Source organism: Balaenoptera physalus, assembly GCF_965194825.1.
Source record: "Balaenoptera physalus genome assembly, chromosome: 3".
In the NCBI taxonomy this organism is placed as follows: domain Eukaryota; kingdom Metazoa; phylum Chordata; class Mammalia; order Artiodactyla; family Balaenopteridae; genus Balaenoptera; species Balaenoptera physalus.
The window spans coordinates 114,214,114-114,232,784 of NC_138890.1; the positions used below are offsets into that span (position 1 = coordinate 114,214,114).

The 18,671-nt window shown below is 41.7% G+C and overlaps 1 protein-coding gene across 1 annotated transcript in view; it reads right to left on the reverse strand.

The window, feature by feature from the left end:
• Window positions 1-18,671, reverse strand: part of THBS4 (thrombospondin 4) — a 52,053-nt gene that overhangs the window by 15,272 nt on the left and 18,110 nt on the right. Inside the window, exons 3-10 of the mRNA XM_082458080.1 lie at window positions 17,676-17,923; window positions 13,899-14,007; window positions 13,426-13,508; window positions 13,039-13,090; window positions 12,616-12,818; window positions 11,049-11,186; window positions 9,350-9,418; window positions 1,278-1,430 (exon numbers count right to left, since the gene is read on the reverse strand). Of these exons, the coding sequence (XP_082314206.1) occupies window positions 1,278-1,430; window positions 9,350-9,418; window positions 11,049-11,186; window positions 12,616-12,818; window positions 13,039-13,090; window positions 13,426-13,508; window positions 13,899-14,007; window positions 17,676-17,923 (1,055 nt within the window). The remainder of the gene's footprint in view (window positions 1-1,277; window positions 1,431-9,349; window positions 9,419-11,048; window positions 11,187-12,615; window positions 12,819-13,038; window positions 13,091-13,425; window positions 13,509-13,898; window positions 14,008-17,675; window positions 17,924-18,671) is intronic.

Here is an 18,671-nt window from a genome sequence, read left to right on the forward strand (position 1 = left end):
CCTTTACCATCTGTCACTGTGCCTTATTACAAATTCAAAACCACATTAAGAACCTCATCTCCCACCATCCCAGGGGAATCGTTAATTTGTTCACAGAAAATGAGGATTTAAACATAGATATACGCTTGCCTCTCAGTGGGAATAAACATGCCCCATCAACAGGAATTAGAGGAACTGTTGATTTTTTTCTCCCCCTTGAACCCAGCTCATTCCTTCATCAGTATCTTGTTACAAATTATCTGTGTTGCTGGAGAGAGCTGGTGTCATTACAGTTATTTCTCTAACTTAGTTTTGATTCTTCTCATTTTTCCTATTTGAAAGTGATATGCCCATTGTAGAAAATTCTGAGAACATGAAGGTAAGGAAGTCTGAGTCTGAGGTATAAAGAAGAGAGAAAAAGTCTCCCAGGATCCATCCTGCCGCTCAGCGTGATCGCCATGAACCTATGAACCCCCAACTCTAAAGGGCCTGGCTCCCTGGGGAGGAAGGAGGAGGTGAGCGGCTGAAGACGGCTGATTTAGCAGCGCCTAGGATCCCCCAGGGCTCCGGGGCAGGATGGATGGCAGGAATGAACCCCATTCCTCGCCAAGGGCCCACTACACACCTGCCTGGCGGGAGACCCTTGCAAGGCTGCAAGTGCCCTGCCCTCTACCCACCTCCTCCTCCCCGGGCCGGCTCCCTGGTGGGGAACCGCATGGGAAGGAGAGTGAGCATCCACTGAGCCACTCCTGAACCTGGCCGAGGTGGACACAGAGAACAGAGGGTGCTGCGGAAGACGGGAGGTTTTTCTCCCAGGGCGTATAAGAGCAGCCCACCACCCCTCCACTGCGGCTCACCTCCTGGAGTATTAGGCCAGATTTTGAAACTGGATGTCCTCAGGGTGAGGACAGTAAGGAATCGCATCAGTGTGTTCATATAAACAAGCAGCTAGGGCAGCAGTCGGAAGGGAGGGAAGGAGGCTCCTTCCTCTCCGGCCGCTCACTTCTCGGGCCTTCCATAGAGGGTGGTTGGGGGCTGGGGCTCCACCACCGGGGTGCCCAAGGGGATGGTGCCGACCCACGGCCAAGAGGGAGAGAAAGAGGGTGGCTGATGGTTAGGTGGACTTCAGATTGCTCCCCACAAACTCAGCTGACTCTGCTATTACTACATCCTTTGTTTACTGTGATGGAATTGCTTTCGTTCTTGAGTACTTTTACCCTGAAGCAAGTAGAAACCAGAGAGGGGTGGTGTTTCAAATGTAAGGGGGAAAATGATAAAGCAAGTAGCAAACAACTTACCACGCATGTCACATCCCCCTGCCTCTCTTCAATGCACTGTGCGTTCACGCTGCAAGGGTTCAGTTCTGGATTCCTGCAGCTTCTTTCCATTTTGCATCCCCTCGTCTGATCACCAATGTACCCTGGTTTACAAGGCCCACAGCGATAAGATCCCTGTAAGGAGCAGAGCAAGATGGTGAGCCAGGGCCTCAGACATGTGAGCAAAGGTACGGCGCTTGTGTCTATTTTTACATGTACTCGATAATGCCAGGAAGAAGTGAGCCCCATGCCTGCCTCTGCTTATGTGTATGTCTTATAACACTGTGTGAGTGTTGGGGGAGACACTACCAGACTGGAAGCCACAGCAGGCCACGGAGACATGAAGGAACACAATCGAAGGCAGAGGCTGGCCAGTGAGCCACTTTGATTTGCCGGCTCCACTGTGGAGGGCAAGGAGGAAAGGGTTGAAAACTCCAATGAAGTCCTGGGAGGTGGAGTGAGAAAATTTACTCTGGGGACAAAGAACATGGTTTGGTTAAAAAGCAAATGAGAAAAAATTTTTTTAATGTTCATTTGGCTTTTTTTTTTTTTAACAATCAAGTGACAAAGGAACAGAGAAATGTCGTTGGCCTTGCACTGAGAATTCTTGATGAGCTGGGGTGCTGTGGAAGAAACCTGGCAAATGAGCTGTCAGCTCCACTGCGATGGCACTTCCAGGGCAAGCCTGACATTTTTTGTTTTTTTTTTTAAGACAGCTTTACTGAGATAGACTTTACATATCATGAAAGACACCCACGTAAACTATACAATTTAATGATTTTGGTCACTCACAACTCCTGAATCACTGAATCCAAAAGATGCTTTCCAAGTATTATTATTTTATTTTTCCCACACTGCAGGGCTTGTGGGATCTTAGTTCCCCATCCAGGGGTTGAACCCAGGCCCTGGGAGAATCCTAACCACTGGACCACCAGGGAATTCTCTCCAATGATCTTTCGTGATCTGTCAGCCTCATTGGAAGACTCCCTTTGGTCAGTTCTTTCCTTTTCTTTGCTTCTCTGCTCTTTTTCCTTTGCCTACTTCTTCATTTTTGAAGTTTTCTAGAGTTCTATTTTGTAGACAGTTCCACTGTCTACTTTTCCTCCCCCTGAGTGGCTTTAGTTATTACCTTCATGTCAGCGTCTCCCAAATCCATTTCGGCAGACTAGCTTTGTCCTGGTAAAAAGCTAAGAAGCAATAAGTCCCAGTATATTCCTAGGCAGCATTGTGGATAAGAACAGGGCTCTGCAGCCAGACTGGATGTCTTATGAGATGTGTGGCCTTTGCCTAATTATTTAACTTTCCTGTGCCTCAGTTTCTTCAACTGTAAAATGGGGATAATAATAGTGCCTATTGACAGGTTTGTTGTGAGGATTAAAATAAGTGACTTGATATTTATAAAATTCTTTGACATATAAGGAAACTAGGAACCTAGAGATTAAAAACCTTTCCCAGGAACATACAGTAAGTGAGAAGCAGTCATACCTGGAGCCAATAGTTCTTTCCTTGACACTCTACTGTGCTACACCTATCATCTTGGAAAGAGTCAACAGGAACTTTCAGGAATAAAAGCCATATCTGATTAGTTAAAATTTCAATCCACTAAGCGTTAAGCATTTTAATTTAATACAAATGACTTTTGAGAAGTTCTATGAAAATAATGAACACCATATGGGAATTGTGTTGTCACAAGTAAAATGCATATTTTGGAATACTGAACTATTAATACAAACTAAAAAGCTCTTCGTATTTAAAAAATACTAGAATGATAATATTTTATTCAATAAACATTCATTCAAAAGCCCAACACTGATCAGGAAACTTGCATAAGCCTCTTAGATAGCCTCATCCACCAGAGGGCAGACAGCAGAAGCAAGAAGAACTACAATCCTGCAGCCTGTGGAACAAAAACCACATTCACAGAAAGACAGACAAGATGAAAAGGCAGAGGGCTATGTACCAGATGAAGGAACAAGATAAAACCCCAGAAAAACAACTAAATGAAGTGGAGATAGGCAACCTTCCAGAAAAAAAATTCAGAATAATGATAGTGAAGATGATCCAGGACCTTGGGAAAAGAATGGAGGCAAAGATCGAGAAGATGCAAGAAATGTTTAACACAGACCTAGAAGAATTAAAGAACAAACAAACAGAGATGAACAATACAATAACTGAAATGAAAACTACACTAGAAGGAATCAATAGCAGAATAACCGAGGCAGAAAAACGGATAAGTGACCTGGAAGACAGAATGGTGGAATTCACTGCTGTGGAACAGAATAAAGAAAAAAGAATGAAAAGAAATGAAGACAACCTAAGAGACCTCAGGTAAAACATTAAACGCAACAACATTCGCATTAGAGGGGTCCCAGAAGGAGAAGAGAGAGAGAAAGGACCCGAGAAAGTATTTGAAGAGATTATAGTCGAAAACTTCCCTAACATGGGAAAGGAAATAGCCACCCAAGTCCAGGAAGCGCAGAGAGTCCCGTACAGGATAAACCCAAGGAGAAACACGCTGAGAGACACATAGTAATCAAATTGGCAAAAATTAAAGACAGAGAGCCTCCCATCAAGCCTCTTAGATAGCCTCAACCATCAGAGGGCAGACAGCAGAAGCAAGAAAAACTACAATCCTGCAGCCTGTGAACAAAACCCACATTTACAGAAAGAGAGACAAGATGAAAAGGCAGAGGGCTATATACCAGATGAAGGAACAAGAAAAAACCCCAGAAAAACAACTAAATGAAGTGGAGATAGGCAACCTTCCAGAAAAAGAATTCAGAATAATGATAGTGAAGATGATCCAGGACCTCGGAATAAGAATGGAGACAAAGATCGAGAAGATGCAAGAAATGTTTAACAAAGACCTAGAAGAATTAAAGAACACACAAACAGAGATGACCAACACAATAACTGAAATGAAAACTACACTAGAAGGAATCAATAGCAGAATAACTGAGGCAGAAGAATGGATAAGTGACCTGGAAGACAGAAAGGTGGAATTCACTGCTGCAGAACAGACTAAAGAAAAAGGAATGAAAAGAAATGAAGACAGCCTAAGAGACCTCTGGGACAACATTAAACGCAACAACATTCGCGTTCTAGGGGTCCCAGAAGGAGAAGAGAGAGAGAAAGGAACAGAGAAAATATTTGAAGAGATTATAGTCGAACACTTCCCTAACATGGGAAAGGAAATAGCCACCCAAGTCCAGGAAGCGCAGAGAGTCTCATACTGGATTTACCCAAGGAGAAACACGCTGAGACACATAGTAATCAAAGTGGCAAAAATTAAAGACAAAGAAAAATTATTGAAAGCAGCAAGGGAAAAACGACAAATAACATACAAGGGAACTCCCATAAGGTTAACAGCTGATTTCTCAGCAGAAACTCTACAAGCCAGAAGGGAGTGGCATGATATACTTAAAGTGATGAAAGGGAAGAACCTACAACCAAGATTACTCTACCCGGAAAGGATCTCATTTAGATTTGATGGAGAAATCAAAAGCTTTACAGACAAGCAAAAGCTAAGAGAATTCAGCACCACCAAACCAGCTCTACAACCAATGCTAAAGGAACTTCTCTAAGTGGGAAACACAAGAGAAGAAAAGGACCTACAAAAACAAACCCAAAACAATTAAGAAAATGGTCATAGGAACATACATATCGATAATTACCTTAAACGTGAATGGATTACATGCTCCAACCAAAAGACACAGGCTTGCTGAATGGATACAAAAACAAGACCCATATATATGCTGTCTACAAGAGACCCACTTTAGACCTAGGGACACATACAGACTGAAAGTGAGAGGATGGAAAAAGATATTCCATGCAAATGGAAATCAAAAGAAAGCTGGAGTAGCTATACTCATATCAGATAAAATAGACTTTAAAATAAAGAATGTTACAAGAGACAAGGAAGGATACTACATAATGATCAAGGGATCAATCCAAGAAGAAGGTATAACAATTATAAATATATATGCACCCAACATAGGAGCACCTCAATACATAAGGCAACTGCTAACAGCTATAAAAGAGGAAATCGACAGTAACACAATAATATTGGGGGACTTTAACACCTCAGTTACACCAATGGACAGATCATCCAAAATGAAAATAAATAAGGAAACAGAAGCTTTAAATTACAGAATAGACCATATAGATTTAATTGATATTTATAGGACATTCCATCCAAAAACAGAAGATTACACGTTCTTCTCAAGTGTGCATGGAACATTCTCCAGGATAGATCACATCTTGGGTCACAAATCAAGCCTCAGTAAATTTAAGAAAATTGAAATCATATCAAGCATCTTTTCTGACCACAATGCTATGAGATTAGAAATCAATTACAGGGAAGAAAACGTAAAAACCACAAACACATGGAGGCTAAACAATACGTTACTAAATAACCAAGAGATCACTGAAGAAATCAAAGAGGAAATCAAAAAATACCTAGAAACAAATGACAATGAAAACACGACGACCCAAAACCTATGGGATGCAGCAAAAGCAGTTCTAAGAGGGAAGTTTATAGCAATACAAGCCTACCTCAAGAAACAAGAAAAATCTCAAATAAACAATCTAACCTTACACCTAAAGAAACTAGAGAAAGAAGAACAAACAAAACCCAAAGTTAGCAGAAGGAAAGAAATCATAAAGATCAGAGCAGAAATAAATGAAATAGAAACAAAGAAAACAATAGCAAAGATCAATAAAACTAAAAGCTGGTTCTTTGAGAAGATAAACAAAATTGATAAGCCATGAGCCAGACTCATCAAGAAAAAGAGGGAGAGGACTCAAATCAATAAAATCAGAAATGAAAAAGGAGAAGTTACAACAGACACCACAGAAATACAAAGCATCCTAAGAGATTACTACAAGCAACTCTATGCCAATAAAATGGACAACCTGGAAGAAATGGACAAATTCTTAGAAAGGTATAACCTTCCAAGACTGAACCAGGAAGAAACAGAAAATATGAACAGACCTATCACAAGTAATGAAATTGAAACTGTGATTAAAAATCTTCCAACAAACAAATGTCCAGGACCAGATGGCTTCACAGGTGAATTCTATCAAACATTTAGAGAAGAGTTAACACCTATCCTTCTGAAACTCTTCCAAAAAATTGCAGAGGAAGGAACACTCCCAAACTCATTCTATGAGGCCACCGTCACCCCGATACCAAAACCAGACAAAGACACTACAAAAAAAGAAAATTGCAGACCAATATCACTGATGAATATAGATGCAAAAATCCTCAACAAAATACTAGCAAACAGAATCCAACAACACATTAAAAGGATCATACACCACGATCAAGTGGGATTTATCCCAGGGATGCAAGGATTCTTCAATATACGCAAATCAATCAATGTGATACACCATATTAACAAACTGAAGAATAAAAACCATACAATCATCTCAATAGATGCAGAAGCTTTTGACAAAATTCAACACCGATTTATGATAAAAACTCTCCAGAAAGTGGGCATACAGGGAACCTACCTCAACATAATAAAGGCCATAACTGACAAACCCACAGCAAACATCATTCTCAACGGTGAAAAACTGAAAGCATTTCCTCTAAGATCAGGAACGACACAAGGATGTCCACTCTCACCACTATTATTCAACATAGTTCTGGAAGTCCTAGCCACAGCAATCAGAGAAGAAAAAGAAATAAAAGGAATACAAATTGGAAAAGAAGAAGTAAAACTGTCACTGTTTGCAGATGACATGATACTATACATAGAGAATCCTAAAAGTGCCACCAGAAAACTGCTAGAGCTAATTAATGAATTTGGTAGAGTTGCAGGATACAAAATTAATGCACAGAAATCTCTTGCATTCCTATACACTAATGATGAAAAATCTGAAAGAGAAATTATGGAAACACTCCCATTTACCATTGCAACGAAAAGAATAAAATACCTAGGAATAAACCTACCTAGGGAGACAAAAGACCTGTATGCAGAAAACTATAAGACACCGATGAAAGAAATTAAAGATGATACCAATAGTTGGAGAGATATACCATGTTCTTGGATTGGAAGAATCAACATTGTGAAAATGACTCTACTACCCAAAGCAATCTATAGATTCAGTGCAATCCCTATCAAATTACCAATGGCATTTTTTACAGAACTAGAACAAATCATCTTAAAATTTGTATGGAGACACAAAAGACCCTGAAGAGCCAAAGCAGTCTTGAGGGAAAAAAACGGAGATGGAGGAATCAGACTCCCTGACTTCAGACTATACTACAAAGCTACAGTAATCAAGACAATATGGTACTGGCACAAAAACAGAAATATAGATCAATGGAACAAGATAGAAAGCCCAGACATAAACCCACGCACCTATGGTCAACTAATCTATGACAAAGGAGGCAAAGATATACAATGGAGAAAAGACAGTCTCTTCAATAAGTGGTGCTGGGGAAACTGGACAGCTACATGTAAAAGAATGAAATTAGAATACTCCCTAACACCATACACAAAAATAAACTCAAAATGGATTAGAGACCTAAATGTAAGACTGTACACTATAAAACTCTTAGAGGAAAACATAGGAAGAACACTCTTTGACATAAATCACAGCAAGATCTTTTTTGATCCACCTCCTAGAGTAATGGAAATAAAAACAAAAATAAACAAATGGGACCTAATGAAACTTCAAAGCTTTTGCACAGCAAAGGAAACCATAAACAAGACGAGAAGACAACCCTCAGAATGGGAGAAAATATTTGCAAACGAATCAACGGACAAAGGATTAATCTCCAAAATATATAAACAGCTCATGCAGCTCAATATTAAAGAAACAAACACCCCAATCCAAAAATGGGCAGAAGACCTAAATAGACATTTCTCCAAAGAAGACATACAGACGGCCACAAAGCACATGAAAAGATGCTCAACATCACTAATTATTAGAGAAATGCAAATCAAAACTACAATGAGGTATCACCTCACACCAGTTAGAATGGGCATCATCAGAAAATCTACAAACAACAAATGCTGGAGAGGGTGTGGAGAAAAGGGAACCCTCTTGCACTGTTGGTGGGAATGTAAATTGATACAGCCACCATGCAGAACAGTATGGAGGTTCCTTAAAAAACTTAAAATAGAATTACCATATGATCCAGCAATCCCACTCCTGGGCATATATCCAGAGAAAAGCATAATTCAAAACGACACATGTACCCCAATGTTCATTGCAGCACTATTTACAATAGCCAGGTCATGGAAGCAACCTAAATGCCCATCGACAGATGAATGGATAAAGAAGATGTGGCACATATATACAATGGAATATTACTCAGCCATAAAAAGGAACAAAATTGGGTCATTTGTTGAGACGTGGATGGATCTAGAGACCATCATACAGAGTGAAGTAAGTCAGAAAGAGAAAAACAAATATCGTATATTAACGCATATATGTGGAACCTAGAAAAATGGTACAGATGAACCGGTTTGCAGGGCAGAAATAGAGACACAGATGTAGAGAAAAAACGTATGGACACCAAGCGGGGAAAGCGGTGGGGGGGTGGTGGTGGTGGTGGGATGAATTGGGAGATCGGGATTGACATGTATACACTGATGTGTATAAAATTGATGACTAATAAGGACCTGCTGTATATATATATATATAAAACAAAACCCAACACTGCAACTTTGAGAGAAGATAAAGAACAAATTTGGCATTTATAAAATTATTATTATTATTATTATTTTGGCCACGCCACACAGCTTGCGGGATCTTATTTCCCCGACCAGGGATTGAACCTGAGCCCTCGTCAGTGACAGCGCAGTGTCCTAACCACTGGACCACCAGGGAATTCCCATATAAAATCATTCTTATATAGAAAATTACTTATAAATTACTCTTACATTAAAAACTGTTTTTCAGCACAAACTTTTATCCTCACTTGCAAATCAAATATATTATGCCCATATGTTCTCCATGTGTTTTAGGGTTATGATTTACGTACACATACTTGTTTTAGTAACTGGTCTTCGATAACAAGAGCCATGAAAAATACTCACCAAAGTGTTAACACAGATAGAATTGAGAACACACGCTCCATTTCGACACTCATCAATGTCAGTGCAGACCTAGTGCAGAGAAGTTTAAAGGGACACTGTTTAAGTAGAAAGACAAATACATTTTGCTTTGTTTTGACATCTTTGTGTGAAGCGAGGACATGGAATTTCAGGTAGGCTGGTGATCAGAGTATATCCTTAGTGGCCCTGCTTTTGCTTGAGGGTGTCCCACTTGCCCTGAGTTTTGCAGTCTCTTCACAAAGTGATATTAGCCAGGGTCCTGGGGATTTTACTGCTCTAGGGCTGGTTTTTATGTCAATTTTGGGGCTTCTGTTTCTGCATCCTGTGTGTAACATAGGTTCGGAGCTCATGACTATATGTCTTACAAGCTTGGAGTTTTGATTTGTTGTGGGCAACTGTCATTTCTGTCAACCATGTCCCAAAGCTGACACCAAGCTTCCTGTTGATTCTGGGGGGCTAAGAAAGTTTTCTCATCTCCTTGTAATGAGTAGGGTAGCTCTCTAAGGCTTCTGGCTTTCTTCAGCGGTATTAGGTTTTTCTAAAGGTTCAAGACTACATCTGCTATACCCACATAGTGCTTGAACCCCAGTTTCCCACTTGGAGGACCTAAAACCATCTCCCACTTCCCATGAGCTGTTGTGACATCAGTTTCCACCCACAGCTCTGACTTTGAGTTCCCTCTTTGTTTCTCGAACCTGCACATTTCCTTTTATTTCTTTTGATATTGGTCATGCATTAAAATTTGTTGTTTAATTTTAGCAAGTTGGCTCCCTTTGACTTGAGTTCATTCTACCATATTCTGGAAATCCACGGAAGGGCTCCTTCCTAGCTTACATAAAGCACCTTCTGTTTCTTCTTGTCTATTTTCCTTAGCTTAGTCTTGGCGATTCTGTCTTTACAGAAGAGGAAGAAAAACTTAGGTCATTACTCCAATGGCTTCTTGTCATTCCTGTGTATCGAGCTTGGCTCCTTTTTCTAGTCTGAAAAATGATGCCCTCTAGAATCCTTTGATAGGCTGCTAGGAAATAATGAACCTCTGCCCTTCTTTAAAGCTAGTAATTTCCCTAAAGTGGTAAAATATATTTATAGACCAACCATTTTTAAGGGCTGAAAACATCAAAAAGAATTTCACGGTCAGTCAGTTAAATAATGGCCAGGATATAGTAGAACATTTGGAAATAAACGGAGACTGTCACAAAGTGCTTGAGTGCTTTACAGCAATTTACGGCTTATATAAGAAGAAAGGCAGGTTTCCTCAGGGGATTATTTCTACTCTTGAAATCCTCTCATCTCTAAAACAGCTTCTGATCAGCAACAATGCCTCTATGAAAGTGACCTAATTTTTCAAAGCTTTTATTTGTTTCCCCAGTTCTTAAGTTATTTGGTGGGACAAAATGTTCAAAAGACTACCAACAAAATAAGGCTGAATCATACCACATATCCAGGATTACCCCCTTCACTGCTTTCCTAGTGCTCCTCGATTATCCCAGTTGACTAGCTTCCTCCTCACTAGCCTTGATGAAATGAGTTGGAAAACTTCCCAACGTACCCGCAGTGCATGAGGACATTCCGCACACCCTTGGCCGCTCAGGGAGGTAAAGGGTTATATGGAAAGAGGTGGGAACCAACCAAAGGTTTTCTGTTGGTAATTAGAGATTAAAAGGCCACAACTTCAGCCCACCTGCTTGTTTGTCTTGGCAAAATTGATCCCAACACCCTGCACCATGGGCCCTGTGAAGCCCACCGGGCAGGCGTCACATCTGAAGCCAGGAACCAAGTTCACACAGCGCACGCCTGGGTAGCAGGGATGGTATTTGCACTAGAGAGAAAGAAAAATTCACTCTTTAGCCGCTTGGAGAAAACACTCTCAAACTTCCATTCATCTATTTGCACAGATTTGGGGATTAATTTAACTACCCATTTCTTGGTGCTCGACATGATCAAAGGCAATAAAGGCTTCCAATTTCATAGTTACTCACAGAATCCCTGACCCACACGGTCTGGAGGTTTCCTTGTAGCGGGCTTTTGCTATATTATAGAATCACGCACAGCCGAGTGGAAAGAGTCCTTAATGTTAACCAGTCTACCTCCCAGTGCAAATTCCCTGATACTGTAACTTGGAGTTTTAAAACCTCTGTGAGAGGACAGTGCTCCTGGACCACTTGTCAGCTGGCTACTAGTTGAGTCCAAAGGAACCAACTACTCAAACAAAAAGACCTTGAGAAGACAAAGCCAGGGCAGTTGTTTCTTGAGTAAGATGTGATTCATCAGGGTCTGTGCCTGCCTTTGTGCCCTACCAAGTCCATGGCTGTTCCTAGGCTCTCACAGTCTAGGAGGTTCATTCTGATTTTGTTTTGTTTTGTTTTGTTTTTAACCAGTCCAACTAATGTAAAAAACATGACCACTTCCTGCCCTTTCAAAAGGAGGAAAATTCCAGCTCACAGATAAAAACCAGATGCAGTTCTGTGAAACATGTGCAGATGTTCTTCCAGTGGAGGGATGACTAGAGACCATCTTAATTGCTTACTACCTGGGGAGGTAATCAGCTACCACAAGCCTGCAGGACCCATGTGTGTGAAAGCTCCTTCCAGCCTTCCTCTGGCCTGATGGGAGGGCAAAGGCACATTCTGGGGGCAGCCTTGCTACCCACTGTGAACACTGTTTTGGGACTGGACCAGTGACTGGCTAACCATGGTCCTTCAGAGGCTTTGCCAGCTGGCCAAACAGCCCGTATTTGCTGTATGTCTTTCTGGCTCCATCTCTGGGCACTTTTGGTTACTCACAGATTATGGGGCCTCTTCAAAAGGTCTTATTGGTTTGAGATTCCTGTCTGCTCCTCTGTTTTAAGAAGCCTGAAGCAATCAGTTGCAACCCCTGAAATATACCCTTACCCAGATCTTTCCCCTCCCACGTTTGCAAATGTGTGGAAAAATCACAATTGTCACAGAGACTGCTTAAGAGAAAGAATCAATGTTAGAGTTGAAGGCTGAAATCTCAGCATTGTAGCAACACAAACCGGAAGAGTGGGAACCGCGGAGGGGAGATGTAACGATCACAGCCACAACTATGCATCATGCCTCCTCCTCCCCATCATCACAGATCTCTAAGGATTCCTGAGGGAGTAGTTTTAACGTAGCCTGGAGGACAACCCAAGTCATCCCTTAGTCATCAACATGGCTTCTTTTTCCATAAGCTGTCGGGTGTACAAGATACTGAGGGAGCCCCATCCTATGCAGTTGAACTTTTACCTCATCAACGTCAGAACAGGTGATCCCATTTCCTGTGTAGCCCTCGGGGCAGGGCCCACAATGAAAGCCATCTCTGGTGTTGGTACATCGGACGCCACGGAAACACGGGTTGGAATTGCACCGGCGCACTGGGGGTGTCGGGGATGCTGGGAGCACGGGGGGCACCACGGTGTTGGGGGTTGGAGACTGAAAGCTGAGAGGACCTAGAGGAAAACCATCATCCACAGGCTTATAAACCACCAAGAAAACAGAGCTGATACAGAATCAAGTTTAGTTTCCCAGTGAACTTCTTTTCCCTTCCCTCCGCCTCTGTGCCAAACCTCCAAAAATCAGCGCCAGTGGAGCCTCACCCACCCAGGCCCGTCATCAGTCGGCATTTGCTGGTCCAACTCAGAATGCACCAGTTACTAGAAAAGCACTTACCGCAAGCCTGGCATTCAGCTATAGTGTTTCGCAAAAATGATGTTTCCTTGACCTTTAGAAATGGGAAGGGAAAAAAAAAAGATGGAAAAGGAGTTCCTGATGTATAATCCAGGAGTGAAAGAATCCATGAGTAGCAAACTACTAAGCAGTACTTAAAGGAGTGTTAAAGGAGCTCTTGGTAGTTCCCACTCTGCATGGAGCCCTGGTGTGTTTATCACAGGCTGGTCCCCCATTTTCAGAGCCCCAGGGCAGCGGGCTGCACGGGGCCACTTGGGGTCAGGCTCCAGGTCCCCTCCCTGCCTCTGCAGGCCTGCAGCTCCATTAACTCCAACAAAGAGCTTCTCTGATAAGACTGCGCCTTCTCTGATGGTATGTCCTACTTGTTACCTGCTGTCTCAGAAGATCCTTCACCTCTCCCAGTAGCTGGTTTAGTTGTGACATCTGCCCCAAGAACTGCCGATTGAAGTCTCCTGTAGGAACAGCAGAAGGTAAGGAGCATTCAGTCAGTGACAGCTATTTCTACAGTGACTCAAAAACAAATGATTTCCCAGAGATCATCAAGACAAAGAACCTAAGATACAGGAATTTAATCTGGGGTAAAATTCATTTAATTCATCTAAAACATAATGATAATGATGCCACTGGGCTGGTTACTCCAAATTCCTATGAATTATACCAATAAAAGTGCAATGAAAATATTCCTTGCCCTGGACTGTGGCACAAGAGCCTCATCTCTGTAGGTACATGATCCTGTAGGGCTGCTCTGCCAACAGCCCACCTTTCTGGGATGGGACCCAGTCCAGCCGGGGGCCTGGGGGTTTGTGTTGATGGAGGCGTGCAAACTGCCCAAGAGCCCACACCTGTGCTTGTGGCGGCCAGCGGCTCGCTCTGCTGCAGGAAGCAGTCTTGCAGGCTGGCCACCTGGAACAGCGAGCCTCTCACCGCCAACTTCAGCTCTTCCAAGGAGTCCTGGAAGAAATCGGATTCATACCACACATTGCTGATGTCATTCAAAAGCCAATGAGCTTGCAGATGCACACAATTTTCATCACAGAGTAGGCCTGAATACTTGGATTCTGACACTTTACATAATTTTGTGGTTTTGCATTTTTTCCTGAAGCCTGCCAGCTCTATCCTTTTGACTGAAGCAAATATGGAAGAAACCAGTAGCTTAGGAGAGTGCTGGCATCCAGCGTGGTCTGAGAGTTCATGAAGGTGACTCGGAGAAGAGAAAAGGCAGTTTTCCTTCATGGTAAACAAGCTCTTTTGTGGCAGGAGCCTCTTAAGAGTTGTCTGTTTATGGAGTTTAGACTGTAATGAATAAGACATTGACCCCAATTTTAAACACTATTGTTTTTAGGGTGTCTTGGATCCAGGTTTTAGCAAAGTCTCTGGTTTCCTTGGACTATGAGGATGAATAAACCGTATATTCTTTTTCTTTCTTTTTTATTGGGGTATAGTTGCTTTACAATGTTGTGTTAGTTTCTGCTGTACAGTGAAGTGAATCAGCTATACGTATACATATACACCCTCTTTTTTGGATTTCCTTCCCATTTAGGTCACCACAGAGCACTGAGTAGAGTTCCCTGTGCTATACAGTAGGTTCTCATTAGTTATCTATCTTATACATATTAGTGTATATATGTCCATCCCAATCTCCCAATTCATCCCCCCCCCGCCTTTCCCCTCTTGGTGTCCATACGTTTGTTCTCTACATCTGTGTCTATTTCTGCCTTGCAAACAGGTTCATCTGTACCATTTTTCTAGATTCCACATATATATGTTAATATACGATATTTGTTTTTCTCTTTCTGACTTACTTCACTCTGTATGACACTCTCTAGGTCCATCCAAGTCTCTACAAATGACCCAATTACATTCCTTTATATGGCTGAGTAATATTCCATTGTATATACGTACCACATATTCTTTATCTGTTCCTCTGTTGATGGACATTTAGGTTGCTTCCATGACCTGGCTATTGTAAATAGTGCTTCAATAAATACTGGGGTGCATATGTCTTTTTGAATTATGGTTTTCTCAAGGTATATGCCCAGTAGTGGGATTGCTGGGTCATATGGTAGTTCTATTTTTAGTTTTTTAAGGAGCCTCCATACTGTTCTCCATAGTGGCTGTACCAATTTACATTCCCACCAACAGTACAAGAGGGTTCCCTTTTCTCCACACCCACTCCAGCATTTATTACTTGTAGACCTTTTGATGATGGCCATTCTGACCAGTGTGAGGCGATACCTCATTGTGGTTTTGATTTGCATTTCTCTAATAATCAGTGATATTAAACTGTATATTCTGTGATGTATATTTTCATATATATTCACATTACTGGTTTATATCGATCATTCATTGTTAGTCATAGTCAATTTCCTCATCCCTTAATTTTGTAGCTTTTACTGTACACACTATTTTATATATGTATGATAGAAAATGTTTATGTTAACTGGCAACATAAAGTCATCATTCTTATTTAGAAATGAGCATGCTAAGGATTTTCAGAGGAACTCTGCTTTTTCATTTAGCTAAGTTAAGATGTATGCAACACGTGCTACATAACAGGTATTTTGTTGGAATCAGACCATAAGCTCTATGGAGGCAGAGCCATGACTGTTTGGTCTAATGCCTAGAATGTGCCTACTGACTGACTGATTGACTGACTGACTGACTGACTGACTGACTGAGAAGGTGACTATGAAGACAGAGCACTGTGGTCCTTGTTGATAGTCTAAGGAGGTAGAACTTTTGGACAAAATTCCAAAAAATTCCATCTATTTCTGATGACCTTGGTTTTTAGAAATGGACTTATTTGGTGGTGGAGACTAATTTCTGAAATGTCAGTGACACAATTTCTGACTGTCATTCTGACTATCTGGGCTACTCTGGGGATTCAGAAATAAAGTTTGGCATATCTCTCCATTAATTTTTTTCTCTCTCTATAAATCTACACTAAATATATATACAACTCTTTCTCCCTCTCTCTAAACTTGGATTTTAGCTTTCTTGAAACTTCTGCTTGAAAATGCTTCCTATGTTTCAAGCACAAATTCTAGTATCTGATTCATAGTTTTTACATTATTATCTAAAACTTCTCAGCATTCCTAGTTACAATGGAAATTACTGTTTACACCCTGCTTCTTTACACAAAGGGCTCAGAATAACTTGCTAAAAGCACATATAATTTATTTAAAGCATATAATAACGAAATAGAAGTGGAAAATAGTGATTGCAATATATAAAACAACAATATGGGCCACAGTGGATGAACGTAGTTATTGATTTTGGGATTGACTTCTGTATCAGATGAAATTCTGGAATGATGAGCAGTTACAGTAATAATTGGAAAAGACAAAGAATACTAGTTATTTATAGGAAACAAAGTATTTCCTAGCACAAATTTTTTTAAAATAAATTTATTTATTTATTTTTGGCTGCATTGGGTCTTCGTTGCTGCACACGGGCTTTTCTCTAGTTGCGGCAAGCAGGGGCTACTCTTCGTTGTGGTGCACGGGCTTTTCACTGTGGTGGCTTCTCTTGTTGTGGAGCACGGGCTCTAGGAGCACGGGCTTCAGTGGTTGTGGCACGTGGGCTCAGTAGTGGCACATGGGATCATCCCGGGCCAGGGCTCGAACCCATGTCTCCTGCATTGGCAGGTGGATTCTTAACCACTGTGCCACCAGGGAAGTCCCCCTAGCGCAAAATTCTAAGAGAAACATATGTGGCAATTTCTACAGTAGGTGCAATGATATGATGAAAAAAAATACCATCAACAGGGCACAAAACGGAAGACAGAAGTGATGTGATTTGTAAGGCCTCATGGAATTAAGTTGGCCATAAGGGTCTTTTTGTTAGGGATGCTCTAGTGAGGCCTGTGAAAAATGTTGTTCCTGGTGCTTGGCAATTTCTAATCATTCTTTTTTACTTTCATTAAAAATATAATAACAGGGGCTTCCCTGGTGGCGCAGTGGTTAAGAATCCACCTGCCAATGCAGGGGACATGGGTTCGAGCCCTGGTCTGGGAAGATCCCACATACCGCGGAGCAACTGGGCCCGTGAGCCACAATTACTGAGCCTGCGCATCTGGAGCCTGTGCTCCGCAACAGGAGAGGCCGCGATAGTGAGAGGCCCGCGCACCGCGATGAAGAGTGGCCCCCGCTTGCCACTACTAGAGAAAGCCCTCGCACAGAAACGAAGACCCAACACAGCCATAAATAAATTAAAAAAAATATATATATATAATAACATTATAGAAAGATTACAAGTAGATCATCCTATTGCCCTAAGATAGTTTAAAAATTTTTGCTATTCTTTTTGCTATTCCTTTCCTGCTTTACAATTATATCCCCAAAGTCTCCACTTATCATCTAAAAGAGCAGCTCTCAATTTTGACTTCACGTTAGAATCAGTATTTTAAAAAATACTGATGCCGAGGCGCCACCACTATAGATTCTGATTTAACTTATCTGGAGGGTGGGCCCTCTAGCAGTCGGTTTTTAAGTTCCACAGGTGTTTCTAACATGCAGCCAAAATTAGACCCACTCTTGACCTCAGCCCACTCTTCTGCATTCAGCAGAAGCTTCAGAAACTCATCTTTCCACTTTGGAGAATGGTTTGTGGGTTCTTACCTGTGCCTTCCTCTGGAAAGTCCTCAATTCAACAGCCTCAGGACTCTGGGCGAGGCCAGAAAAGGCTCTGGGGAGATTGTGAATGGAATCCACTTGCGAGCAGTCCACGTAGAGCTCTACAGAGCCAGCTCCCCGGTGCAGATTGGTCAGTCTCAGGAGGACCCTGTGCCGCCTGCCGTCGGCCAGCTGCAGGTTGTTGAAAACCACCAAATGAATCTTCCCATCATTCTTCAGGTAACGGAGGATGGCTAGAACCAAGCACGGGTCAGCGAATAATGAGATAAAGGGAAAGGGCGTGATTCTGTGCTGCACAGCCTCCAGGTGACAATGGTGAGGCTGGGTCATTGGAAAGACGCAAGTAAGTCAGCACCATAAATTTTCAACATTTTGTGTGCCAGGCATTTTTCTAGGCACTGGCCACCACTCTGTTGCTGAGAATGTTTTGAGCTCATGAAGAGAGACAATAAGTAGTAAATTTGAAAATAAACAGTATAATTTCAGATAATGACGAGTACAGTGAGCAAGTAGAACCCATCAAAAGTCAAGTAACATCCAAGCTCCTGAAGGCAAGAATTCATTAGTTTGCAAACATTTACTGAGCGCTACTACAGAGCTGGGTGCTGCCCTTCGTTGCTGTAAACACTTAATTTCTCCTCACTGCAACCCTATGAAACTGGAATGACTACAGGTGAGGAAAGGGAAGCTCAGATAAGTGAAGGAACTTGCTCAAGGACACAGTAAGTGACAGGACTAGAATTTGAAACTGAGTGTGGTTTATTCCATGACTAAAAGAATGCTAGGCCTGGATAGGCCTTTGGAAGGACTTCACGGGAGATCCACTACCTTACACAAAAAGACATTCCCAGTGTTATGTTGAGTGAAAAAAAGGTTATGAGTCAGTACAGGTTCATTCCGAAAAAACTATGTAGGTATGTACATAGACGTATATACAGAAAATTAGAAGGAAATATTAATACGGTCATTGCTGGGCGCTTG